Source organism: Lepidochelys olivacea, assembly GCF_965140295.1.
Source record: "Lepidochelys olivacea isolate rLepOli2 genome assembly, chromosome: 19".
Lineage (NCBI taxonomy): Eukaryota > Metazoa > Chordata > Testudines > Cheloniidae > Lepidochelys > Lepidochelys olivacea.
In genome coordinates this window covers 10,265,626-10,292,644 of record NC_140429.1, presented here as the reverse complement: position 1 = coordinate 10,292,644, position 27,019 = coordinate 10,265,626, and the positions used below count along the sequence as shown (strand labels likewise).

At 52.3% G+C, this 27,019-nt stretch overlaps 2 protein-coding genes across 8 annotated transcripts in view; both read right to left on the bottom strand.

The window, feature by feature from the left end:
• ZDHHC18 (zDHHC palmitoyltransferase 18) overlaps window positions 1-27,019 on the bottom strand; it is a gene marked incomplete at its 3' end in the record, with an annotated part of 51,921 nt that overhangs the window by 11,035 nt on the left and 13,867 nt on the right. Inside the window, exons 7-10 of one of the 7 annotated variants that reach the window (XR_014714513.1) lie at window positions 26,602-26,711; window positions 23,153-23,252; window positions 19,678-19,774; window positions 18,009-18,108 (exon numbers count right to left, since the gene is read on the bottom strand). Coding sequence is in view for 6 of the 7 variants with exons in the window: in XM_084652303.1 (XP_084508429.1) it covers window positions 17,884-18,108; window positions 23,153-23,252; window positions 26,602-26,711 (435 nt within the window). The other 6 variants (XM_084652306.1, XM_084652303.1, XM_084652305.1 and 3 more) reach the window with 6 other exon arrangements.
• Window positions 10,613-12,085, bottom strand: SFN (stratifin). The gene has a single exon (XM_084652310.1). It carries the CDS (start codon window positions 11,984-11,986, stop codon window positions 11,246-11,248), a length of 741 nt encoding a protein of 246 aa, XP_084508436.1. The 5' UTR covers window positions 11,987-12,085; the 3' UTR covers window positions 10,613-11,245.

The following is a 27,019-nucleotide window of genomic DNA, read 5'->3' as shown; positions in this document are numbered from 1 at the left end:
ATGTAGGGGCTGGAACTTCCTCCGAGGATGACTCAGCTCGGGATGGGGGCCGAGTTCTAGTCCCCAAGAGGAAGCCAAGCCAAAGCTGCCTTCTCATGCGGGCCTGTTGGCTCAGCAGGTTGGTGTTCTTCCAGATTGGGGGAATTCTTGCTGTCGCTCCTGGGAAGCAGGGGGGTTGGGGCTAATATACGGAGTTTCAAGGCCTCGCCCTGATCAGTGCCCCATACAGCGCCAGGTGACCCTGCGGGCCGTATCCACAGCTTCACGCAGTGATGTCCTGTAGCCTCCCCCACCTCATGGTGCCTGGGAGGCCTCACGCTGGCACCTTTGCCTCTGCAGCTGTTGCCGCCAGACAGCAGGGGGCACTCCTGGCTAGCTTCTCTGGGTTCTGCTAATGCAGCCCCCTCACCTCCCGGTGCGCCAGGATCCTGAATTGCTGCTGGATGTGCTCTTTGCACTAAAACGGGGGCGGGGGGAACAGCTGCTTGACCGGGGGAAGCTCTTTCCCTTGCAGCCCTGGGAAGGAGGGGAGCTGGCAGACCTAGGCTATGCACCGTTTCTGGAGGTGGCTATGTGCAGTCTGAGGGGTCCCCCCCGAGTCCTCCTGCTGTAGGCACATAAAGCCAGTGTATGGAAGAAACATCCCCCCCCATGTGCCCCATGAACAGGCGGGATAGTGACAGGGTGCTATGGCAAATGCTTCAAATAACAACAGAAAAGGCCGGTCGGTCCCATACGGTCCACCTCCCTTGCAGACTCGTGGTGGGCTCATCCCCGACACTGTTCCCTTTGTGTCCCCAGAGATGGGGCTGCCACCTTCTCACAAGGCGAGACAACTCCACAGGTCCTTCGGCTTCACTGTCAGGAACGGTTTCCTGCCTGCAGGTCCCTGTTCTGGGCGCTGGAGCTCACCTGCGAGCAATGCCCAGCATTCCTGGAGCATTGCTGAGTGGGGTGAGGAATGCTGGCTTTGATGCCGGGAAGATCTGGGGATGATTCCTAGCAGGGAATCTGTTCATTTCTTCCAGGCTCCTGCAGGCGTCAACATGTCCCTTCGCTCCTGCTGGGCGGTGGAGATGCAGCTGGTCTTATACAAATCTTAGTATCTTAGCAGCCTGGCTGGAATGGCTGCATATTCCACTCCTTTTGCGGGGGAGGAGGCTGTGGCTTTCATGCCATCTTATTACTCCCCAGGTGCCACAAGGTGGGGTGTGTGTGTGAGAGAGCGAGAGCCACAAGGGGGCGCTGTGTGTGCGCGCATACCCATGCACTCCACAAGGGGGCGCTGTCTGCGTGTGTCACTGTGTGTGTGTGTGAGAGAGAGAGAGAGAGAGAGAGAGAAAAAGTCACATGAGGGAGTGATGTGTGTGTGTGTGTGTGTGTGGCCGGGGCGGCGGGGAAATTGTACCATGCAGTCAATTTTTGCCAGTATAAAACTGGCTCAGTGCAGGGTCTTCTTCAGGGCCCCACTAGCCTTATGACAATACAGGGGGCTGGGTCATGAAAGGGGTGGGGGTCTCCGTCGATGGCACCTTGCCACCTAGCCTCAAATCTGTTGGACATCAAGGCAACGTATTTGGAAAGCGCTGGGTTACCAGTGCTGCAGTCTGGGGCTCTCAGCTCCTGTAGCTGAGCTGGGTGCAGGTCAGGCTGAGACCGAGAGCCGCCGATGCGGGTATCGAGCTGCGATGCAGCCTTGTTCCCAGCCACGCTGGCAGGAGCTGGTCCCTGACGCCGTCTTGGTCACCATGGGGCTGATACTGACCGATGGCAGCGGTTGCGCCCTGTGCTGCCGTGGAGGGTCAGCAGTGAGCTCGGGGCCAAATGGACGTGCAATGTCAATGTCAATTTGTTGAAAAAGCCCTGAGTGCATTTTTGGGTCTTGCAGCCTGGCACACGTGTTGCTGTGGCTAGGACGGGCCTGCTCAGGTCGCAGCCTAAGCTAGTGCTCAATGCCAGGCTGTCCAGTTCTAGTTTTGGGGAGAGGGTGTTGGGCAGAATCCCTTGTTGCCTCAACAGGGCCCCTAAATATCGACTAGGATTCAGGCTGCAGCCCATGTGACATCTGCCCTCACACCCAAGTGCATCTTCTACGCTGACTTAGCCAGACAGGTGCTGGGGGGAGGCTCTGGGTCAGAGACCCCCCTCTTCTCCTTGGGCTGGAGTTTCCAGAAACCCAGGAATCTCTGCAGTCCCAGTGAGAAGAACCAGCTACACTTTATTGCTAGTTGGGCTTATTTCCGGTATGGCGCGGCCCGAACTGAAGCCTGCGTCTTCCTCCCACCAATCCTTGTGGGACAAATTTGGCAGTTTGGCTCTGGATCCAGAGATGATCTCTGGGGCTAATTCAGATCAAGATTGAAATCCATTTAATCTAGAGCACCTCTAGAAAGGCCCAAACCAGAGCACTAGCTGTGAAAAGCGCCCTCTGCCTGCCCACTGGGTTCTGGCTTAGACGTTGACCCAGGGGTTACTGCACTAGAGACAGGAGCTCTGGGTAGCTCTGCTCACCCAGGCCAGGGAGGGGTATGTGCAGGGACAAGCCCCCTTAATTAGCCCCATGTGCTGGTGTGAACCTGAACGCCCCCCGAACTCTGGGGGAGGCTGGATCTGCAGGCAGGCTTGTAGCCCATCACTGTTCCCAGTGGGGGGTTCAGCCCCAACAGGCTGGAGGGTTTGTGTGTGGGGTGGGTGGTTGCAGGCACTCCCCGCCCCCCACACACATCCACACATGAGGGGCAAACTGGGCATGTCAGCCTAGCCTGGGAACCTTGCAGTGTCACATGTTGGGCAGGGGCGAGCTGTAAGTTATAACGCTCTTCCCACTCAGGCACCAGAGGTGTAAGCAGCTCCCTCCCCTGGGGTGCTTTGCCTGCTGGTGCCAGGTGCGTCCCTGCCTCTTTATGGGCTTTGCAGGGTGTGTGGCTGTGATTCTGCTCGTTTTGCTCACTTGTTCTCCATGCACCCGATGAGTTTGATAGCTTTGCTTTTATTTCTTCACGGCCGGGGGGGGCGGGGGGGTTCCATACACATCTCACCATACTGCAGGGTGGGCTCCACTCCCCGCTGCACCCGGACAGCCCCGCGGACTCTAGTGGAGTGAGCGCCGGGGCCCAACCCTGCTCTGTGAGGCTCGGCAGTTCCACTTCACAGGGGCTTGGATGAACCTCTTGCCCAGGTCTGCTTTGCGTGGGGTTGTTGTGGGAATTGGACCCAGCATAGAGCGCCAGCCGGTGTCGTGGGAATTGGCCCCGGCATAGGGTGGGAAGAAGCAGCGGTATGCAGTCCCCTCTGGAGATGGGAGAGGGGGGCGTCTAGGGTTCCATCCAACCCTGGGGCTCTCTTGAGATTTGGGGCAGGCCTGGGATTCCCCAGGGGGCTGCCAGAGGAGGCCAGTGCCCTCTTTCCCCCACAGTCGCCTAGGGAGCTGGCGGGTGGCCATGCCCCAGAGTCCCTGGGCTTGGGAGCCCACGTCTCCCCATGCGCAGCCAGTACCAAAAGCGGGTGCGTTTCAGCTTCTGTGCCCAGTCTTCCTCCTCTGTCCCAGCCACCCAGGCTCACCCTCTTGCTGCAAAGAGCTGTGTTAGCAAAGGCCCAGCTGGTCCGGGGCCTGTGTAACGTCCCACACTCTGCGCCTGCATAAAATGCTTACTAGTGGCTTTGCTGCTGAGCCCCGGCCCCTGCGGCACATCCTGGGAAAAGCTGCAAGACCGGCTCTGAGTGCAGCCAGCATCGCCTCCCACCCTGCCCAGCAACACTGTAATTTCGGCTCTGTCGAAATCCAGCTCTGCAGCTCCCACCTCAGCGCCCTATTAACCCTTCGGAGTCAGGCGAGTCCTTAGCTGGCTAGCACCTGGGCACCGAGCGGGGGACATTGCTGCAAGAGCCCCCCAGGGTTCCCGATGGCAGCGAAGGAGCAGCTTGGGGGCACTGAGCTGGAGCAAATCCCACTTTGCCCTCCTTGATCACCTGCCCGTGATCTCTGCAGCCAGTCTGGGCTTTATCCCCAGGCCCGGAGCTCACAGGGCGCTCACAGAACCAGTAGCCTGGCTGGACTGGTGGGTCCCCATTCCCCACAGTTGAGGCCCATGTCCTATGTGGTGTGCTTGCTCTACACTATCCAGTAGTGACACCCCCAGTTTTCCTGCACCTACCCCCCACCCTGGCTTGTCCTGCCCGGGCTATATCCCTTGTGTTATTTGTGTGCCTTGCTATCAGATGCAATCTGTTTTGTTCCCTCCCCCAGGCTGTGCCTCATGCTCCCCTACTGACTTGGAGTAACTGCCATGTAAGAGTGGGGTGAGCAGGAGGCTTTGGCTGCTGAGCTGGGAGGCATTCGTGTTTGTTTGGCCCCCAGGAGGCTGGTGAGGCTTTTGGTATGGGGCAAGGAATGCTGGGTGGGGGCTGAAATGACTTTCAGGGAGGGGTCAAATTCTTTGTCCATTCTCCCTCTGCTTTCCACCCTCAAGCAAACTAAGAACAACAAGCTGCCCAAATGCCTTTGCTCCAACTTCCGCTTCTACATCCAGCAGTGCAGTGAAATAGTTAACAAACTAGACATTGGTGTTATCAGTAGGTTTCAGAGTTAACACCCTCTGTCGAGGAACGGAATGGGTCACACTACCCCCCAGGATTTGTAGGGGGTGTTCAGGCTGTGTGCAGACCTGGCTGCATCAGTTCTACTGGGTTCCCAGCTGGGAGGTTTTGTTTATAACTGTAAGGGCTAGAGACTCGACTCTGTTACCCATCTCCCAATTTTAAACTAATCTCCAGTTAGGTGACTCTGTCAACTCCCTATACGCAGGGAGGATATGCTAACAGGATATACTGTACTCTGAGACTGCGTCTAAATGTCCCATGCACTGGGACTTCATCCACTTACCTGGGAGAAGAGGCTGCTAGTTACTGATAATCCCATCACCCTAGTATCTGAGCGCATCATAACACCCCCTGGGTGGCAGGGCAGTGCTATTATCCCCAGTGTACTGAGGGTGAACTGAGGTGCAAAGAGATTAAGTGACATGTCTAGGGTTACACACAACATTTGTGGTGAAGCAGAACCTGACCCCGGGTCTCCCTCAGGCCAGCCCTTTCTTCCACTCTCGGCTAAACACATTGCCCTGTGAGGAAGCTTCTCCTGGTGAAAGTATTTCCATTCTTAGGTCCAGCCCTTTGGGGGTGGCTAGCCTAGCTAATCACTGGCTTGTTCCTAGCTCCACTTAGCCATGGCTTGGCTGAGTCAGACCAAATCAGCCCGCTGTCTTCCTCCAGCAATCGATTCCCACCCACCCAGTCATTTCTGTTGCTCTTCTCTGATTCTGCCCCAGGTGATCGGTATCTTGCCCGTGAAGAGCTGAACTCTGTTCCAGGTGCAGGCGCACCATGGCTGGGTGCAGAGAGGGACGAGGCCTTTCTTGCTCTGGTGCATTTTGCATCGGCATGTGCCGCCCCACAGGCCATGCTGCATGGCAGCCCCATGTCTCACTTGTTCTGCACCCCCACATCCAGGTCTGGCTGGGCATTGCTCTTTGCAGCTTGCCTTCCCCATTGGGTGAGCAAGTCCAAAGCCTCCGTCCCTTTGAGGGTGCAGCTGACTCTTGCTGTGTCTCTTGCTCACAAGTCTAATAATTAGGTCCTTGTATTTGTTGCCCAGTTTAGCATCCTTCGTAAGTGCCAGTAACATGCTGCTTGCCCCTCTTCCAGCCCATGACAGGCCATGGTGATGTGAGTTATTGGACTCAGTAAAGGGGTAGCTAGATGAAGGTCTATGGCCTGTGATACACAGGAGCTTAGACTAAACGATCTAATGGCTCCTTCTAGACAGTGAGCCGGTCCCATCTCTCCACTCCAGCACGATGCTCTGTTGCATGTGGTGAAATTCCCCAGCCGCAGCTTGTTCTCATCTCGCTGAGCGTTCAGCCCCCAAACAGAGCAGCATGCTGGGCGGTGCTAGCAAACAGCAAGGTGGCTGCCGGGGAGGTGGGGCGGGACGGGCACTTTGCAGGGGGTGAAGACGGCAGAGCTGGTCGAGCAGCTTCAAGGACAGCACAGGTGCTGGAAGGAGGGGCAGTAGGGGGCAAAGCGTATGGGGGGTTAGTGGGGACTCTCCAGGCTCAGTACTGCCCGGGGTGATGCAAACAGGTTCGGATTTACACAGACTGGCCTCCCACGACATGACATCAGCGCACTCACCCAGGAAAGCACCAAGGAATCGCACGTTACCTCATCAGTAACTGGAACTCGGGGAGTCCCAAGGGGACAGGCAGGGGGTGCCTGGATTCTCTTCCCAGCGCTGCCAATGACTCCAAGTTACCTCTCTGTAAACTGAGTATAATAAGGCAACCTCCCTCACAGTGGGCTGTGAAGCCCGATAAATCTTGTGTCTCGCACGCCCACGGTCCAGCTGATGCGGCCCGTTTCAGAATAATGCATGTCGTTAACATGCAGACATGGCGGCAAGATCAGGGCCTGCCAGTGACAGATGCCTCTGAAATCTTAGACAGCCCTGGAGATGCTTCATTACACAGGGACAGCATGGGCGGGATGCCCACCCAGCCTAGACACGTGCCTTGCAGGGACCTCTGCCAGTGGTGGCGGGGGAGCTCAGACTCCAGGGCTCATTGGGGCCGGGGGCTCAGTGATGTGGAGACTGGGCTGATGGGAACAAGACTGAGTTGACCAACCTGCGTCCCAAAGACCAGAAAACAGCCTATGGATGGGACTGAGTTTAAATGGCTACCAACCAGGGGTGGGTTTGAACCCGCAGCCTTAAGCCTGGTCTTCTGGCTGGGGCAGGCTGGCAGTAAGGAGGAGCTGCTGGACATGCTGGTCACGGGGGAGAAAGCGACAGTGGTGTCAGCTGTCTGGGGGAACGTGTGACTCAGCCGGGCCAAGGAGACGCACCGCTCATTTTGTGAGGGGCCAGCACCAAGCCCCAGCTTGTTTGTTGAACCCACCGCTAGCCAGAAGTCCTGGGTCCTTGCCCCACCTCTTCCCCTGAGTGGTGCACAGAGCTGGCAGTCACGCCCATAGCTGTACCAATCTCTCCACTTGTTCCCGGGTCTAAGGCTCCCCCTCACAGGGGACTTGAGGCTCCATCAAAAGCATTGGGTGACCAGGTGTAAAGGGCCATTAGGGAAGGGCCCATGCCACACAGCGGGGGGCCTGGGGCCAAGCTTCCCTGGTGCTGGGGCATTGGGCCTATGGCTACCTCCCGGCTCTGCTTAGATAAATAATGGGAACTGTCTGGGGCAAACAAGGCGCAGGGCAGTGCTCTGCCCTGGCATGACCTGCACGAGACACTGGGCCTGCTGCTGAACGCCCTGTGCTCCCTCCCCAGCCCCGCGAGTGTGCAGCAGGAAGAGCGGGGCTGGCTTGGACCCTGCTCAGTGGATGTGCTGCACATTCCTGGGCAGCATCTGCAAATCGCAGCCTGCCCGCAGTATTCCTGATGGCCGCATGTACGCACACCGAGCCCTCTGGGCCCTCGACAGCCGCTGCACCCGAGGCCCTGCCAAGAGAGTCCCAGCCGCCAGGAGCTCCAGGGTGGAGCCTCCTTGTGCCCGATGGAGCCTGGCAGAGGTGTGGCCGGAGATGAAATTGGCACAAGCCGGCAGCTCTGCAGGGAATGTTCCGTGCTGACGTTAGTGCTGAGGTCGGCACAAAGCACCTCGCTCCCCCGTCGCTCAGTGGGGAGGGGCGCCCAGACTGGTTTGGTCGCACAGAGCTCCTCCCGTCCCCGGGCTGGTACAGTGATGTCCAGCATGTAGTTTGGGGGGCATTTACTAGGATGCATGACACCCAACCTGGTCGCTTTACAGGGCCAGATCCTGTTTTCTGTCCTCATGGCTAGTGACCCCTTTGATGCTGCATCTGAGTAGGAGGAACAGGGTGTAGCCCCGAATACTGGACCACTCATTGCTTACCGCGGCCGCTGACATGATCTAACCTGCCTTGGAGCACATGGTGAAGGAGGGGCTTAGTGCAGCAGCTGTGGAAACCTGAGCTATTGGTTTGAGTGTCAGTCCCCTCCCTAAGGGGATGTGGAGCTCCTGGAGGAGAGGAAGGATAGATGGTTTTGGGGTTCAGCTCTGGCCAAGGAATCAGGAGACCCCTGCTCTTGGCTCTTCTGCTGACTCTGGGATGCCTTGAGCAAGTCTCTTTCCCTACTCTCCCTGAGTTTTCATTTTGTGGACGTTATGTATTGCCTTGTCCCAATGCTTACCCATGATACTCTCATCTGGCCGGCTGTCTGGGAGCCCAGAGAGGTCAGCGTGTCAGAGTGGCTTTTCGGGGGCTGGGGGCCACCCACTCGGTTCCCAGCCTGCAAGGAACTGTCAGCTCTTCCTTGGCTGCAGCCTGTGTGCCGTGGGGAACCTGGTGCCAGGCGTTTGGAGTTAGAACCCTTTCCTCCCACGGCTGTGGGCTCAATGGAGCTTAGGTCGGAATTTACTCCTCACCACCACTTGCCCCTGCAATGCAGCAACGCCGGAAGCTCACCGCATGCAGCTGTAAGTGCACTGAGCTTCTCCTCCCAGCTGCGACGTGCAGGCTGGGCTCTCTAGGCTGACTTTCAAAGCCTCGGTAGGGATTTAGACCCCCAAGTTCTTACTAACTTGAATGGGCGCTGGGCAGCCAGAGCTCACAGGCAACTCAGCAAACCTCAGCCTTAATGGCCACAAGTGGGCAGGAGCTTGGTATCTGTCCCCTCTGAGAGGTGACGCAGCACAGCACAGGGCGTCCGGTTCTGCGCTGACTCAGCGCTCGCTGGACTCCCTCAGTGCGGCTCGCGTGCAGCCGGGCCCGTGCTCTCCAACCCAGCTCACACAGCGCGACATGACAAGGTCGGCTTGGACGAGATGAGCCCCTGAGGTCCCTTCCAACCCTGATATTCTCTGAAGGTGAGAAAATGCCAGGAGCCGGCTGCGCCCTGTCACTACTGGCACTAGTGATGGTGGGAGAGCTACAGAAAGGCTAGTGTGGGCAGGGCCTATTGACTCACCACCGCCAGGATCTTCCAGCAGCCTGGTTTCCCATCCAAATGCCGGCCCAGCCCACCTGTGCTTTGCTTGAGCCAATGAGCTCATAGCCCAAGGTGGCATGACTCAAGTTCATGGTAATGATCTGTCAAGTTGGAACTAGTGGAGGGCAAAAGCTGAACTCAGTACAGTCTGTCAGCTACACCCATTCCCCAAAGGAATGAGCTGGAAAAGCGCCAGTTTAATAACTGCTGAGCTTCCCTGGTCTTCTATGCATCCTCCCCAGCAGCAGCCCCTCAGCTCCGCCGTGGCTTATGTAGGTTTGCAGCCCAACGAACAGCTCTTTTCTTTAATGCTGTTACTGAAGGATGCCTAAGGCTGGACCCTTGTGACCTTCCACTTGCTCATGAGCCCACGGCATGTTCATAGGGCTGACACATGGGTACATTTTGTGCCTGCATTGACCAATCCTGTAGCAGTTTAGCAGCTGCTCCCATGTGAAATCCTGAAATGGTCCACATTTGGATAAGGAAAACAGCACGCTAAACTGTGCAGTCCAACACGTCCTTACACAGGATTTAGCACCAGGTGTAGACAGAGTAAGCTGTGTTTACTTACGTGGAGGCCGGTCAGGATCAGCCCTGGGGAGGGCCCTAAAGGCTCCCAATTGCAAGTTCTTCTTAAGAATTTTTCTATGTACACGGTGCACCCGTGTGGGTTTTCTGAGTTAGTTACACAGGGCAAACCTGTGTGGTCACTCTCCTTTCGGTTTGAGCAGCTGATTTCAGCTTAATTTAAATATCATCCTAATTAATTTATGCTTAAACTCAAATAGACCTGTTCTTTACCCAATACGTGTGTCCCCACTGCAGGGGTTTGCCACCGTTACACTTCGTCAGTTTTAAATAACCACTTTAGTTGGGCCAGTGCCACTATCTCATGTAGACAAGGCCTGCATCTCTGGAATCTGGCATAAGGCTCCTAATTAGATTCGGGGTTTCTGACCCCTAGTTCCAGGGACAAAGCTATAATTTGCCACAGGAGTAGAAGTGAATTGGAGTCAGACGTGGGCTTGTAACGCAGAGGCGTGTACCACGCTGTGGGGGCAGAGCTGGATGTGACTGTTAGTGCCCAAAAAATTATAGTGGCTGTTTTTGAAAACCAGTATTATTGACAACAGCTGGGGGGGGGGTCATGCCACCTGGTGCTGGCCTGAAGAAGGGTCACTGATGCTGTTCCCTTCAGGTGGGTAAGAAGTCCCTCGCTTCCAGGAAAGCTTCTGCCCCTCCACCCCACCTATTTCTATCACTTATCAGATGTAACCAGGTCTCACGTCATGTTGGTCTCTCTGTGGGCACAAACCTGCTCACAAGGCTTACTGGAGCCTAGCTCCTCTGCTCAGGTCCAGCACTCATGCACAGAGCCACTATGGGTAGCCTAGCATGCGTGAACCTGCCTGGAAAAGTACCATGCTCACTCCCTGCTTAGACTTGCGCATGCCAGGAACTCCCTCTCCCCTTCCAGTGCCTTGGAAATGCATGCTTTGTGGTGTGCCAGGCAGCGCTGGCTGTGCCCCGGCAGGGCCGTGCTGCGTACCGGGATGCAGCAAAGAAGTGACTACGAGGACTACAAAGGCAGGAGCGTAAGTGCAGTTTTATTGGAGAGGGACAGGCAGGCAGGGGCTTTGGCAGTACACAAATACAGGAGGCACCTCAAGTTTGTCATTCTTAACCCACTACAAAGAACCCCCCATGGCCCAACACCTCCAGCTTCCTACGGTCTGCAAGGAACACCCAGTAGGCTGTAGAGGAACCCTGCAGCAAGCAAAGGAGAGCACACTCTCTAGCTGCAGTCGACTAGGTTTTGGTGTCTTTACCCCAAAAACCAAACTCAGCTTCCCCTTTTTAAATGTTAAGTGCCAGGAGGCACCGCCCAGGTCCCAATGCTGGGGAGGGTTAGGAACCCCCGGTGTTACTGGCAATGGGTGGGACACCCAAGTTTGTGTGAAGCTATAGTGCTCTTCCACAGCAGTAACTGCCCCAGTGGGCAGATCACAAGAAATGTGGAAGGAGGGGGGAGGTCGGGGAAGGGGGATTGTCCCAAAGCTGCCACGAGAAAAGGCAAGATAAAACATGTGAATACCATACGCACAGACCAGTCAGTCCCCTTTGCTGTCGGAATCCAGGCAGAGCTTTTGGGAGCCGAGACGTGTCTTACAAAAAAGGAGGAGGGACAGGGAGAGTGACCACTGCTTGGTGGGCTGCAGTTCAGTTCTTAGGCTCTTCCCCGGCTTCTCCAGCGTCTTCTCCCGCGCACTCTGCCGTCCATAACGTAAGGTTGTCCCTGAGCAGCTGCATGATGAGGGTGCTGTCCTTGTACGAGTCTTCACTGAGCGTGTGCAGGTCTCCCATGGCTTCATCGAACGTGGTTTTGGCCAGCGTGATGGCCTGCTCTGGGGTGTTGGCGATCTCGTAGTGGAAGACGGAGAAGTTGAGGGCGAGCCCCAGGCGGATGGGGTTCGTGGGCTGCATCTCCTTCTTGCTGATGTCCATTGCTTCCTGGTAAGCTTTCTGAGCATTTTCTATGGTTTCCTTGCGCTCATCCCCAGTGGCTACCTCGGCCAGGTATCGGAAGTAGTCACCCTTCATCTTCAGGTAGAAGACTTTGCTCTCTGCGTCGCTGGCTTTCTTAATGAGATACTTGTCCAGCAGCCCCAGGACAATGTTGCAGACGTCCTTCAGCTCCCCCTCCACCTTCTCCCGGTACTCGTTCACCAGCTGCGCTTTGTCATCGCCCTCCTCAGTCTTGTGCTCGATGCTGGAGATGACCCTCCAGGCGGACCTCTGGCATCCCACCACGTTCTTATAGGCAACAGAGAGGAGGTTGCGCTCCTCATTGGAGAGCTCATCCCCGTGCTCCACCACTGCCTTCATGAAATCAGCCATGTCCTCGTAACGCTCGGCCTGCTCGGCCAGCTTGGCTTTTTGCACCTGGTGGTTTCTTGCCATGGCTGGGAGCACTGGTGGAAAGGAGACCGCTTTGCAAGGAGGCTGGTTTGAAAAGGAGCAGGCAGTCACCCTGGGAGCCTTCCGAGTCTCTGTTCAGCTCTGCTGACGGGATCAGCTTTTGGCTTGGCGTCTCAGCCTGGAGCAATGGCTAGGCGTGGCAGAGAAGCTCTCAATGAACCCCTCCCCCCACTTCCTCTCAGACAGTACTCTCCTTAAAAGGAAAACTGCAGTGATTCACCTTGGAACTAAACGAATTATGTACTAGCCAATGTCAGAGAAATCCACCTTAATGCAAGGCCTCCTCCCTGAGACCTGCTGGGCAGAAGGCTGGTACCCGGAGCAGAGGTCTTGCTGTTTGGTTCCAGTTTGCATGGCTGACTCTTCTCAGTGTCATAATTGGCCCCCTTTTTAGCAGCCAATGACTTGCTAGGCCATGGAGGGTGAGCTAGTCTCTCCTGCCTAGAGGAGGCCCCTCCTGATCAGAGTTAGGCTCCCTACCAACGTGTGTGAGGGAATCTTGCCCCACTGATGTCCCTGCTCTCTGTCTCGATAGAGACCATCAAGCCCTGGGATGGCTGATCCTGCAGCTTCCAACAGCCCTAAACTCACCTTCCAGAATCTCACAAACATTTTATAATTTTAAGTCTGACATAAATGCAGGAGATTTCAGATGCAGCTCTTCATCCCACTAATGTCCTCAGCTGTGGGAACCCGGTGGCAGATTGGCGGCAGAAGTGGCCAGAGGCAGTGAACAAGCTCCTAAACCAAAAGTGGCTGAGCAGCTCCGGCTTTATGGGGCAGAGTTCCGAAAATGCCGTTTCTGTTCCAAAATGCTGGCAGGTCTACAGGGCTCTTCAATTCCGCAAGGCCCCAGTATTTATCCCCATTGTACACCTCGGGAACCAAGGCAGAGAGGATAAGTGACTTGTCCAAATCCACAGAAGTTTGGGGGATTTTTGTTTTTCTTTCTTTTGTAAAGGAGTGAGATTAGAATCAAGGAATTTCTGGCTCCTAATCTTATGCTCAAATCATACCTCAAATTGAAGTCCTCTTACTTCTGTTAAAATTGAACTACATGTATCAGAGCTGACCTCTATTTCCCTAGGCATATGTTTATGGGCAACTAGGAAGGCGTAAGAAAGAAGCCACCTTCTACTTGTGTCTGTACAACCCAAAGCTGTCTACTGAGCAAAGGAGCAGGCTAGAAATGCACCGTTAAACAAGCCTGCACTGCCTGTCGGAGGTGCTGGTGGAGAAAATTTCCACATGATGCCAAGTTCATTTTTAAATCACCTGTGCCATTTTCCTTTGAGGGACAGACTAGTGTCAGAGAGAACAGGATGCTATTGTCCAAGTTTGCTGCACACCACGCTCTGGAAGCATGTCCAAGAGTCGGACTGACTGTGGGAGGGTGTGGAACACCTATTTCACGATGGTGTACTCGTGCGACTTGATGTTAAATGCCTCAGATGAAAGACAGCACCATTCCCCACTACAAACATCAAAGAAACAGAAGTTTTGCTTTAAAATAAGAGCTTCTAAAGTCACTTCCTAACAGCATAGCTCATAATGTGAGAGGCAGGGAACACGACTCAGATCTAAACGCAGGAGGGACTTGTGGCTGTTGAAAGGGTGTACCTGAGACACAGACTTGTCTTTGTCAAATATAAGCTGCCCTGTATTGTATCCTCCATCCGATTGTCAAACCAGGCCTTTCACCATTTATTGCTCTTTCTTCTTTTTGATTACATTGAAGATGCTTGAAAAACAATTTCTGCGATTGCTTGGCTGCTTTGTAATTAGCTACTCCGATTAGAATCTGTGTCTCATGTTACACTAAGTTTCACTCTCAAACTGATTAAGCCTGTTCCCACTTGCCAGGAGTGACTGCTCCTCTGTCTGATGCTGCCTGAAGGCTTCATGACAAATTCACCGCACTGAAACCTGCCTTAATCACTCGCCTTATCTGCTGCGTGGATACAGTTGCTGTAGCATGGGGAGGGGAGGGTGGGGTCAGTAACTCAGCTGTCCCAGTTTGCAGGTAAATTGTTATAGCTGCATGACTCACTGATTTACTCATCTGTGCAAACAGCAGTGGAGTGTCTCCCCCAGCTGACGTCCGAGCCCTTCACTGCAAAAGGTCCCTGCCCCTGCTGAGTGAAGCCAGATGGAAATAGCATGGCCTAGTGTAGCTCTTGCTCTCATCCTGGGGCTAGAGAGCTGGTTTTTAAGTGTCGAGGAAAACCACTACTGAGGCTTGAAACTAACTTTCCTGAGCCTAGAGATGGAATTAACACTGCATGGTGGACTCTCTAGCTAACTAAGGTACGTATCTGGCACGTATTTCCACAGTATCTGAGCACCTCACACATAATCTTCCCCATCTTCACACCACTGACATGCCATGGGGAAGTGCCGTTATCGCCATTTTTGTATAGGGGGAGCTGAGGCACAGAGACTAGTGCCATTTTCAAAAGTGCTTTTGAAAATCTGACTGCAAGTGACTTACCCAAGGTCACGCAGGAAGCCTGTCACAGAGCAAGGACTCAAACCCAGTCTCCCAAGCTCCAGCCTAGTGCTCTAGCCACCGGCCTCTCACCTGACTCCACTGGAAACTGTTCCCACACACACTAATTCCTAGCTGAGGGCAAGTATTTATATTTAACACAAAACTAGGACTCTGGCAGCCTAATACTCGTCAGATCTTGGTATTTCAGTAAAGCTGGGCCGGGTCACTTCTGGGGTGGGAGTCCTAGATGCTGCAGAGAATGGTGGTGGTTCTGCTTTGTCAGCGCTCAACCCAATTCCCCATTAGGGCAAAGGGAAGCTGTGTTGCTGGCAGAGTCCTGCTCTAACTGAGACCTACGTTCTGAGCCCGTGATCTTTATGAAAGCAGCCAGAAAGCTCTACAAGCCGTGGGTATTAACGCTAGCACTGGGATCAGACCCCAGCTTGGACAGCTACATGCTGGTGTCTGAATCTGTACTGTGGGCGGAGTACCTGAGGCTGGGGGACACCCTGTGCAAGCCCCACAAGATTGCCAGCTTCCATGGGTGACTGGCCATCCTTTTCATGTTCCTGATGCCACCACCTAGGAGTGCTCACACACTTTAGCCGAGTGCCCCTTCATATCAGTCTCCCCTACCTTTGAAAATACTTGTTCCTTCCCACAGAACATTCCAAGGGACAAACTATTCATCCCCCCCAGGAAATGGAATTTGAGAAGCAATTTTTGACCCATCCAGCCATTGAACCTGCTGTACAGTGCTTGGGCTGCTGCCTTCAAATAGGAGGCAAGCCCACCACTTGTCTTTAGGGGAGGTCTAGCCTCACTACCCCAGCAACCACTCTGCACAAGGGGCTTAGTGCAGTTCCCACTCATGCCATTCAGGAGCTGAGAATTACACTGAAGAGGCCTCTGTTCTTGAGAGGAAACTAGCCCCACATGTGTGTCAAACTTGTGAAAACTCTCTCCATTCCCTGCCCGAGTGGTGAATTCATCGCTCTTATGCAGCACTTTTCAGCAGTAGATCTCTATTGGTCCCTGAATTATCCCACCATTTCTGTTCCTGGCCGGGTGAAGGCTCTGCCAGCCTGCTACCAGGAAAGTTACAGCCTAGTTACAGTTGGAATCTTTGCTTGCTTCCATTAGATGATGAGTATTAAAGAACAATCACCAAACAATCTTCCTTGGTTTGCCTGGTATGTACACTGAGAGCTCGGTGTAGGCCACCAGTGCTGACTATGCCAAGATGGGCTGAGCTGCTTCCATTTTAAACTGTCTGCAGCTGAAGTGCACAGACTGGACTGGTAGAATGCCCTTGGTGAGGACAGCACTGCACGAACCTTAACCGAAGGCAGCTGCATAAAGGATGAAAGTCCAAACTAACCTACCTCAAATATGCAACAGGTTGGGGTACATGCGTTTCCCAGTATTACACATTATGACCTACAGCCTGGGGCACTTGTCCTTTCTGTGGGGCTTGCAGCAAACTTGCACTCTAAGCACTAAATCCATTCACCTTTGCAAAGCTGTTAGAGCACCAGTGCACCTGTGTGGGGTTTTTTTTTAAACAATCCTTCCCATTTACTCTTTCTAATCTGCCCTGGGAAGGCCAACGGCACAGATGGACCTTGGGAGTTGTGGTGCTGTACGAAGGACAAAGCCAGCACCAGTCTCAGCAGTCTACAGCTTTCCATCCCAGGTCGTGTCTGTCATACATGTTTTAAGCATAATGCCAAATGCTGCTCTCAACCACATTTTGTTTCTCAGTAGCCAGCTCACCTTGACTGCAGCTGTGTGTGAAAACAGCTCATTACATCCTCATGCTGCTATGGCTGACTCTGCCCTGCCTGTGGGGCAGCTGTGAGAAATAAGGTGTCTGGAGTGGCCTCCAGCCACTACTGTCGGATTTAAATGCATGTGCATCTGAAGTAACATCATATAAAACTAGCTCTTACCAAGGGAGGCCTATTAAATAGCTTCAGCGGAGGCTAGATGCCAGTCCCCATGTCTTGTTGCAGGGCCATGGATCGCCTCCTCCTCCCGTCTTGTGCACTCACTTCAGCAGCTCTCACATGCGAGGCTTGAGGCAGAGGTCTGCTAGCTTGGCTCTAGAAAGCCACTTAAAATAGCCCCCTGTAGCAGTCAGTTGCTTGCTGAGAGCCTGCAGAGCGTATGCAGGACCATGAGCCCCGCCAAAAAGCTTGTTTGAAGCAACCCTTCCTGCCCCTCAAGAGCCATAGCCCACCCTGTCTCAGTTTTGCAGAGACAGCCAACAGGGCCATGACTTGACTTGGATTTCTGGCTGATATTTCAGCATTGACAGGGTTTGAATTTGGGTTAGTACTGATCAGGAAAAATGGTGACAATTCAGCACCAGACATCTGGTGCTCTTCAGTTACCACTTCCCATTCCTGGGAACAAGCCATTTTTCAGTCCCACTTTACGGGGGGGGAGGGGGGGGGAGGTGGCTCAAACATGCCCTAAGGCCACAGGCCAAAGCTGCTTTCGGATGAGGGAGTTCCTGGCTTTCAGCACTGTGATTAACACAAGAGGTCATCCAGACATACGCAAACCCTTTTATGCTCCATCTTCATTCACTCCACCCACTTAAGGAAAAGCACACACTGGTAAAAGCAGCCTGGAGGCGTTCCCCTTGGGTGCTGGGGACACAATAACCCGATGCCCATGTACAGTAAATAGGAGAAACTTTATTTTGTTACAAAAGTAAAAAGCATGAATGGATTTCAAACCCTACCAGACTGGAGCCTAGCTGAGAAGGGGTGGGGTCTCACAGGTTTACACTAGCTCACTTTTACAAACCCTACTTGGTTTGCCAGTGGCTGCTGGAGTGTCAGAGCATCCAGCCTCCTCCCCCTCTTTTCTGCTCTGTCCTTTCGAGAAGGCGGATGGCAGTAGCGGAGGAATCTATACAGGGACTGCAAATGTCACTACTGAAACTACTGCTGCACTTAATCCCTTCCTCTAAACTAGTGTATCCCAAGACACAGAACTTACTGGTAAGTGTTTGAAAGGTGAACTCTTAACACACACTAACTACCTCGGAGACAGGAGAGTCCTTTGCCTGCATACATATGGTGCAAGCAGTTCACGGCTGGGGAGGTGGCCTGCTGGCCAGCTCTGGCAGAAATTCTGCTTCACAAGGCCACTGTTCCAGCTGTGAACACACCGCACTAAACCTGGTAAAGTCTCACGTGCCTGCTCATCTAAGTAACTATAATTACATCTTCAGTCTCTTGCGGGGGAGACCCCATCACTGCAGAGTAAGGCTAGTTCCCAGGAGCCAGCGATGGCCTTGGTTCAGTTGCACGAGTCTCTTTCCAGCAGCAGGAGACGGTAAAAACTCCAGTTATTGCACTCAGAACAGATGCATTTATGGCTTTATGCTTCCAACCCACGGGACAGAAGAGCGTGCCAGCACCACACGTGGGTTTGGAAAGGCTTTCCCACCTGCACAGCTGCTTTCCCCCCTCTCTTGCCACGGGAGGGACCGAGGTGCAGTAGTGTAGCCCCGGCGTGGGGAGGCACAGGCGGTGGTAATGGCTGCTGTTTCAGGTATTATCCATGTCCTCAGGAGCGCTTTAGTCCCCTGAACGTACTGGATTTCCCCCCGTCAGTGCAGAGAAAGGAAAGTGGAGGAGAGAAAGAGAGGGTTAGTACAAGACATCCCAGAGTGAGAGTCAGGTAACAGGAGCGAAAGCTGGAGTGGATCCTCCAAGCCAGCTACAGGAAATAACCGAACAGGCTGGGGTCAGATGAGGGCCAGTCCTGTGTTAGCAGCACAAGCGAGGCTCCGCCAATGCTCTCCTCAGGAGCTAAAGCAGCTGCCCTCTGGTAACACCCACACCCAGCAAGCGCCAGCTGTTTAGACCCCTCAAAACAAGACAGGTAAGTGAGTACTTACTGAGCAATCTCTCAAGCATCATGCAGTAGGAGTGTGGGTGATTAGGAGACTACCACATGAGCAAGACAGCACTCAGCAGGGAGAGGAAAATGAGGGGGCAGGGGTATCGCTTCCCACAATAATAACGGAGCAAGACACATGCAGCCACCATTAGACACTCTGCAGGTGTGTAACTATCCGTTTACACCACAGCTGCTAGGCCATGACTTCCTTTGCACCCACACCTGTTGTGGCTAGCACACGGGAGAGACCACCAGCAGCACCAGCTGTGGAACAGGCTGCAGGGGTCACTGACTGTGTCAAATACAAACTGTTCTATGGCCTGTGCTGGGAAGACAGGGAATAGACACGGGCAGGGTCCATCACGCTTCCTGGCAGCTGCGCATTATCAGTGCTCCCCTTCTGGCGGACACTAGCTCATCAGCGGTGTGTGGAAGGAACAAGAAGGGCAGTTAGGCAAGTGTTAGCAGGGCTGTCCTTGCAGAATCTCCAGCCCTCGTCTCTGAGTAATAAGCACTGATGTAATACTACATTCTCTTCAAAGCACTTTTACAAATTACTCACCTGTGTCACAGGCATGTTGAAGGATGAGTTTCATGTTACAGAGAGGAAAACAGGCACAGAAAGGGGAAGTGACTTAGTCACAAAGTGCATCAGTGACAGAGCCAGGATTACAAATCTGTTCCTGGCTCCCAGTCCTGTGATCATGCCACACCTTGCTGTAAATGTCACACCACTGCATCAGCAGGACTTCTCTTCCACCCAGAGCAGCATCTCGTTTGCCATGGCTAAAAGCCACCACTGCAATCCATCCCATCCTCTTTGTAGCCACCATTCAGGACTTAAAGCCCTACTGCCCTAACCCTTCTGTCTGTGCATCCCATCTCCCTCCAAACTAAGTCCAATCGACACTACTCTCTCAACCCTACGTGCTCTAGTAACAACTGGCCTAAACCCAAAGTAATGCACGGCAGCTCTCAGCCAAGCACTTCTGCTCTGCCTTCACTCAGTCTGCAGTGCAGTGCAATGAAAGCTTACTTAATCCTCTGCAAGGCTGGGGGTAATTTACCTACCTACCACACAGCCTCACACGGCTCACTGCCCATCACTACGTTGGAACGCCAGTAGGGTTCTTGGCACACACTACACATCAATGCCTACACAAACCAGAGGGTAGCTGGGGCTCGATGTACAGAGCAAACCATGCAGTGAGGATGAGATGAGTCACTGGACTGGGGAGAGAAGAAGAAAGTGCTCTCTTACCAACTACCCCTCAGAAAGCAGGGCTAACATCCAGAAAGGGGGGTGTTAGATCCCATCAGGCTGTGCAGGAAATGGCAAAGTCCTGGCAGGCATCCTCCTGGGGAAGACACCAGAGATTATGCACTTCAGCATCCACTGGCAGGGACAGAGCAGACTGCGTCAGCGACAGAGCACTCTGTCTCAGGCTGCTCTCAGATCCTGGGACAGCACTGGACTGGGTTAGAGGGAGAGTGGGATGGGAGAAGGGTGCTTAACTTAAGGCCTCTGTAGGAAGATGCAGTTTGAGCTGTGTCAAATTTCAGCAGCCGAATGATGAAACCCCGAGAAACCATATGGCCAGACCAAGTTGCTGGGGTATGCAGCTATGCATACCTTCCAGCCTGGTCCTGCGGGAAGTGATTACAGTGGGCAGGCAAGACTTGCAGCTGGAAGAAGCCATCTAACCTTAATTGGATGGACAGAGAATCATTACTCACCCCATTGCAGAAGCTGAGGAACATGCCTCCGAACCAATAAAAGGAAACAAACAGATCCCCAAGCAGTTAACTTTAAAAATATAACTTTATTACAGCAAATAACAGGAGAGACCGGTTCAAATAGAAGTGAGAGAGTTTGCCTCCCTCTCCCTCCTTCTGAACTCCTGTAGGAGGCAGGGTCAGTTTTCCTATCCCATCCCATCAAAGCTGCAGCCTCTTAGAGTGTAGCTTTACTGACCCTCTACACTCCATCTGCCTGTCCTACCATTACACAAGCAATGAAACACGGCATCAGGGCCAGGGGAGAGTTAGTGCGCCGGCTATTTGTGGCTAAGGGAAGACAGACGGTAACTGCTGTGCGGGATGATTTCTGGAAAGGAATTTTGGAGTGTTGTTTTCCAGACACAGCAGCAGCTTTTTACACTGTTGCATTGATCCGTCTGGGGTGAAGATCAGTCTAGGAGCAGCAAGGGACATGAGCTGTAGCCTGGTGTGTCAGCTGCCCTGCCAGCCTGCCTCACCCCTGAGCTGCCAGGGTCACCCCCAGGGCTCAGGTGGTAGTTTATTCTACATGCTGGTACCAACCCTTCTTCATCTCAGCTGCCAGCAGTGGGAAACATTAACATGGGGTGTGTGTGTGTGTGTGTGAGGATACTTCTCTGAGAAACAGCTGGTAAATGCTTTTGGTCACTAACAATAGGGGCTGGCTTTGGACTAGACACCCTGCTGGAAAGGGGACTGACTGAGAACAGCATATGAAGCCCAAGTCGTCCAGTCCCCAGCCACACCTATAACAGGGCAGCAGCACCGCCAACCCCTGGCTGTACTTTCAGATCAGTCCACTGACAACAGCACCCCTGCCATGCCCAATCTCACTTGAATACTGAGCCAGAAACATGAAGCAAGAGGAACATTTACAGGGTGGAAGGAGCAGATTTTTAATCAAATCTCCAAAAAGGAATGGTTTGAAATCGTCCAATATTCTTCTCAGCTAAAGCTTCTCTCAAAGCCCCACCTAAAACCACTGCCTTCTGCAAGAAGCCTGCAGCATGTAAATGCAGGCCCAAGTTCCCAACCCCAGGACGTGGGTGGTGGAGGGGCAGGGCACATCTCATGCACTGCTCTTTGAACAGTCAGGATTTGTGACATTTTCTGGCCAGCAACAAAACTGGGCTACAAAAGAGTGCCAAAAACTAGAGAGGAAGGGAATGCATGGAATGTGAGAACACCATGTTGGGGGGTGCATTTAAATATTGTCCCATTGAAGTTCACCACTGCTCAGCAGACTGACTCACAGGGTAGGGCAATGAGGGGTGCCTTAAGCAATACCAGCCCCTTCCACGCACCCTATGTTCTCCTTAAGTTTGCAGCAGCTGGCAATTCTCTGCTAGGGTGCTGTCATTCACGATGTGCAAAGCAGAATACAGGGGAATACCTCTGTGACAATCTGCCCCCCAAATGCACTGATTAGTGATAAAAGCACAGGTGAGAAAGATGAAAGGGCTTTGGGTCCGATACATACTGCAACGCCCAGGGGTGTCTAACCAAGTGGCTTAACACAGAACAAACATTGCAAATCTCTGCCCTGGTGCCAGGGATACGTACAGCGCTATCTACACCGACACATAAAAAAATACTACCTAGAAAAAAATTTAAAAATTGTGCAAAAATACCCAGCAGCTTTTAATAAACGCATTTCAAGTATTGCTAATGTGTCTGTAACTCTCCTACACACACTCGCCAGTGTCAGTAATCCACAAGGCAGACTGGTGAACACCTGGTAAGGAGCAGCAACAGGTATGGTGCCACCCTGGGGCAGACAGACTCAGAGGAATCATTCCCAGAGGGCCAGCAGGTGGCCCCACTCTCTATTCTACTGGCCGGGAATCCAAACCAAAAGCAGGCTAACTGACACCAGCACTCAGGGTAACCCAATTTGGACAAGCTGTGCCTCTTCAACACCAACATTGCCATTAAAGCTCTTTACACACAGAGCCCACTCACACTTTAGCCACCTAGTGTTGGGCAGAGATCTAACAGGTTATCATTTAAGGGCAACATCTCACAGTTAAACCCACAAAATGCTTTGCTTATTTTGTTTCTAACAATTAAAACTAAGAGCTCCTCTGGGCTGTATCCTTGTCCCTGCATGGCTTCTTACTGGCTGAAAGGGCTACAACACTAGGAAGGGTTGGTCAGCACCTTCTCCGTGACCAGGTGAGAGCCAGTACTCAACAGCAACTGGGATGGCACATCTATTTCCCTGCCTATGTTCAGTGCCCCATAGGGGTCTGGACCCTCAGCGCTCTCCCCAGCACCTGGGAAAGGGAATGTCATCCCAACCAGCCAGCCTCAATTCTGAAAAGTACCGGTGCTGCTGGGAAAGGGACGCTACATATTCCACAGGCCCAGATGGGAACGTAGTTTATACTGACACATGAAGCTGCCCCTCACACTGCTGGGGCAGAGACGGAGGAGGCATTTGTAGCGACACAACAGGGAGACCCAGCTTTCAGCCTTCATCGTCCCCCAAAACCCAACCCCCATTCTAGAATGGAGCACAGGAGATGGGACATGGGCTGTGTCCACCTCCCCATCCTCAGCCTCCACAAGGCACCGCAGCCCATTCAGCTAATCCCCGCAGGAAAGATGGCAGGTCTCTGGAGCGGACACTCCAAGCTTGGATGGTTCTGAGAGGTTGGGGTTTCCCAAGCAGCCCTTCTTGCTTCCCAGCTGTGGTTGGAACCCCTCTCCCTGGCTGAGGCCAAGGTCTTGCTCGGCATCAGGCTGTAGCAGTTGAAAATCCAGGTAAGCCACATCACAGTGAAACAAAAAAAATAAATAAATAAAAAGGTAATGCATGGCTTGACTGAGTCTTTGGCAGCTCTGCACCACAGGGCTGTCTTGCCTGAGGTCAGGGAGATAACGGGAAATGTACTGACTGGAGCTAGGCACAGGCCCTGGACTATATCACAGCACCACTAGGGAATGCCTCCTACCATGCTGGTGTCAGTCTTGGATCCAAAGGAGGGGATTTCACTCTTGGGACTGGACGGGGTCCCGGCATCAGGCTGGATAAATCCTCTTCTGTCTATTAAACTAGAAAACAAGATGGAAAGAGAGAGGAGAGGTTAAAACACCAACGTTCATCATGAAACAAACCCCTGAAGCTGTGTGCTAAGCCAACCAGTGATGCTGTAAAAATGAGCTGCTAACACCTGTTGCATCAACAGTATAATACTGGTACAAAAACAGTGAACCCAATGCTGGGATGCATTAGCAGGAGTGTCGTAAGCAAGACACGAGTAGTTGTTCTTCCATCCTACTCAGCACCAATAAGTCCTCCATTGGAGTAGTGTCTCCAGTTCTGGGCACCACACTTTGGGAAAGATGTGGACAAATTGGAGAAAGTACAGAGGAAAGCAACAAAAATAATTAAAGATCTAGAAACATGACCTACAAGGAAAGACTGAAAAAAATTGTGTTTGTTTAATTTATGGAAGAGGAGACTGAGGAGGAACACGATAACACTCCTCAAATATGTAAAAGACTGTTATAAAGAAGAGGGTGATAAATTGTTCTCCCTATCCACTGAGGACAGGACAAGTAGCAATGGGCTTAAGTTGCAGCAAAGGAGATTTAGGTTAGACAGGAAAAACTTCCTAACTGTCAGGATGAGTAAGCACTGGAACAAATTGCCTAGGGAGGCTGTGGAATCTCCATCAGTGGAGGCCTTTAAGAGCAGGTTGGACAAACACCTGTCAGGGATGGTGTACTATAGATAATACTTAGTCCTGCCTCAGTGCAGGGGACAGGCCTAGATGACCTATCAAGGTACCTTCCAGTCCTACATTTCTATGATTCTCAGGGATTTCAAAGGCAGGAAGCAAACCCTGACAGCATTTGATCATTAGCACTGGATAGCTGTGCCTGCCAGCATTGTCCAAAGTTTAGGGAATTTGAATGCAGGCAGGAAAATCCCCTCGGCCAAATCTCATGAGGGCGACTGGAGAGAGGGAACAGACTCCGCACACAGGAAAGCACTTAACTATGGCTCAGACTTTTCTTGTGCACGTTTTTAAACATTTGTCGCTTAAAACTCAAGGTGACCGGCAAGGCTACACGCACCCACCTGAGCCCAAAACACTTAGCACTCTGGGCAGGAAGACGTTTCTTCAAATCTCTTGGTGTGAGCTGAGTGCACCTGGAAGCTGCAGGCTTGTCCGCCCTGGACAGTCAAGTCCCCACTGCAGCCACAGAACCAGTACCATAGTGACAGCAGCAGGGTAAGCTTCCCCAAGTCCTGCTTGTGTCTTTGTGGGGACTGCCAGACAAAGTGTCAGTGGGAGGATGGATGACATGGGTTCCTGACCACTCAGAACTAGAGACAACTTTGTGTCACTACTATGCTAGGCTGGAGTTGGAGAGGCCCCCTACAGCAGGAGCGAAATACTATTATCCCATTAGCAGTCATCTACCTCACAGTGCTCTCATCATGTTTAAATAGATTAGCTCACTTACTGCCATGGACTCCATAGTAACAGTAGCACTGAAAATGACAAGAACCTTGGGAAGTACTTTAGAGGGGAAAAAAAACCCTCCTTAAATCACGGTGTAACAGCCCTCTTGAGCACAGGTTAAGCAACAGCAGACCTTCCCTGTATTATTTCATTACACTTACATTAGGTTAGTATTTCTGGAATGCTCCCAGTAAGTTCAAATTGGTTCCTTCCAGCAAAAGAAACACTGTCTCAAACCTGCTTGGAACATTCAACAGGCTGAGAGCTACAAAATGTGCGTTGGGATTGAACTCCCAACAGCCCAACACAAGAGATTATTTTAAATTTGCCCAACTGCGCCCTCATGTGACTAAACCATGGTAGTTTTATTTTGGGATGGGGTTAGATTCATAGCTGTTAAAGCCAGAAGGGACCATTCTGATCGTCTAGTCTGAGCTCCTCAGTTGGAAGGTGTTCGGTAGGACAGACCCAACATGGGGTTTTTGGTTGTTTTTTTTGAAAGTTACAAACCAGGTTTCATTAAATGATTTTTTAAAATGGAAATACAGTTTAAGCAGTGAACAACATTGCCCCATGAACTCTGCAACCCAGGACCCTGCACCCTGCCCAGGGAAGAGCAGAGGGTGGAACTCACTGTTCTTGTTTCATTATCCAAAACCAGTGAAAAACAAGAAGCAAATAAGCAAAGATGAGGAAATGTTTGGCATTATTCCTTCCTGCTTTAATGACAGTTGCAAATAATTCACAGGTAAGGGAATTTGTCAGGATCAAATTAAACAGGAAATCATTGTGTCCTTTTAAGGCAAGAGTCTCCAAATTGTCTGACGAAGGACAGCATTGGCTACTTGCCAGAAGTCTAAGGTTTCCAGCATACTGCATAAAATGGAGAGGATTGCAGTCAACCCCATCTCTGATAGAGGTGAAGACCTCCACAAGACCACACATCCCAGCATGCAATGCTCCATCTTGATCTGAAAAGCAGCTGCAAGATGCATGTAGAATTCCAGCCACTTAGAGATGACCTGGAAGGGGTTTTGATGCTGGTTTTTCACCTTAGAAATATCAGGAATGTCAAGTCTGCTCTCACCTGGAGATCCTGGAGCTGTATCAAGAGCACATTTAGCAAGAGCCCTCCTGCCTTCTTTGACAAGTGAGGAGTGAGACAAAGCTCTCGCCCTCAGGCGGTCAGTTAGTCATGGAAATTAAAGATTTGTTCAAAAATAAAATAAAGAGCTTTATTTAACCAGTCTAAAATCTGTACTCTCCCGAACACTCAGCTTTCACTGCCCTGAGTCTGGTGAGAGTGTCATTCCACTAGTTCTCCAGTCACCAGACTCTGCCAGGGCAGACAAGACCTGTATTTGCAGTGTAAAAACAAGCAGTGAAGAACTTCTCCATCATCTAGAAGCCAGATGTATTGAGAAGTCCATTGCAGGGCACCTTTAAGCCCAGGGTTATTCCTTATGTAGTGCTAAAGCTCACAGGATGCATCCTTTAGCCCTCCTGAGGTCCTTAGGGCACTGGATTTTTAAATGTCTAAAGAGGAAATGCTAATCTAGTAAATATTTCCATAGCAAGCAATTACCATTAGCTGCCGGGCCCTCCTGTAATGGGCATATCCCACCCTTACTACACTGCAGGGGGATATTCCAGTTGCACTCAGTTTACACCCTACAACGAAGTCTGGAGTGCCCTGAACTAAGCAGATTTAAATTGATGAAAAGTAACAGTCAGCACCCGCCTGTACATTTACCTATCCTCTGGGCCTGAGCCTCAGAATTACCCACCCCACCCGAGAGCCCTGTGCCATCGCTTTGGCCTGGCTCCTGGGAGCCAGTATTAACCTCTCCTGTCTCCACCTCCACATATGGCTGCTGTGTCAGGGCAGGGTGCAAGTCCCGAGTCCAGTGAGGATCGGAGGCTCTTACCTGGGATGGAATGGCCCACACAATACTGCACAGCAGTTGGTGAGGATACTCTTATGGCTGTAGGGATTGGCAAACTCTGAGCCTCTCTTATTTGACCACGACCCTTTGATCTGCAATTGAAAGGACATAGGCTGATTAGAAAGCGACAGCCTGGTGAGAGGGGATGGAGATGGTCAGTGCACTGCCCAGGTCACACGGGAGGGTGTCTTGGACAGTATCATCCACACATTGCTTGAAAAGCCCAGGTCTGAAGTGACAGAAGTGTCCCAAGTCAGGGCAGAGGGGTGTGGAGCTCTGCACTGTGCCCCATAACACGGCTCTCGCTTCCCTGACCTCTAAATCCTCTCCACAGCAGTGTGGCAAGCTGATAGAATGTCCCTGTGCGAGACATAGCTTCCCCCACCCATTGCACCAAGCA

Excerpts from the sequence above, each read along its gene's own strand:
- SFN (XM_084652310.1), bottom strand. The coding sequence starts at position 11,986 with ATGGCAAGAAACCACCAGGTGCAAAAAGCCAAGCTGGCCGAGCAGGCC.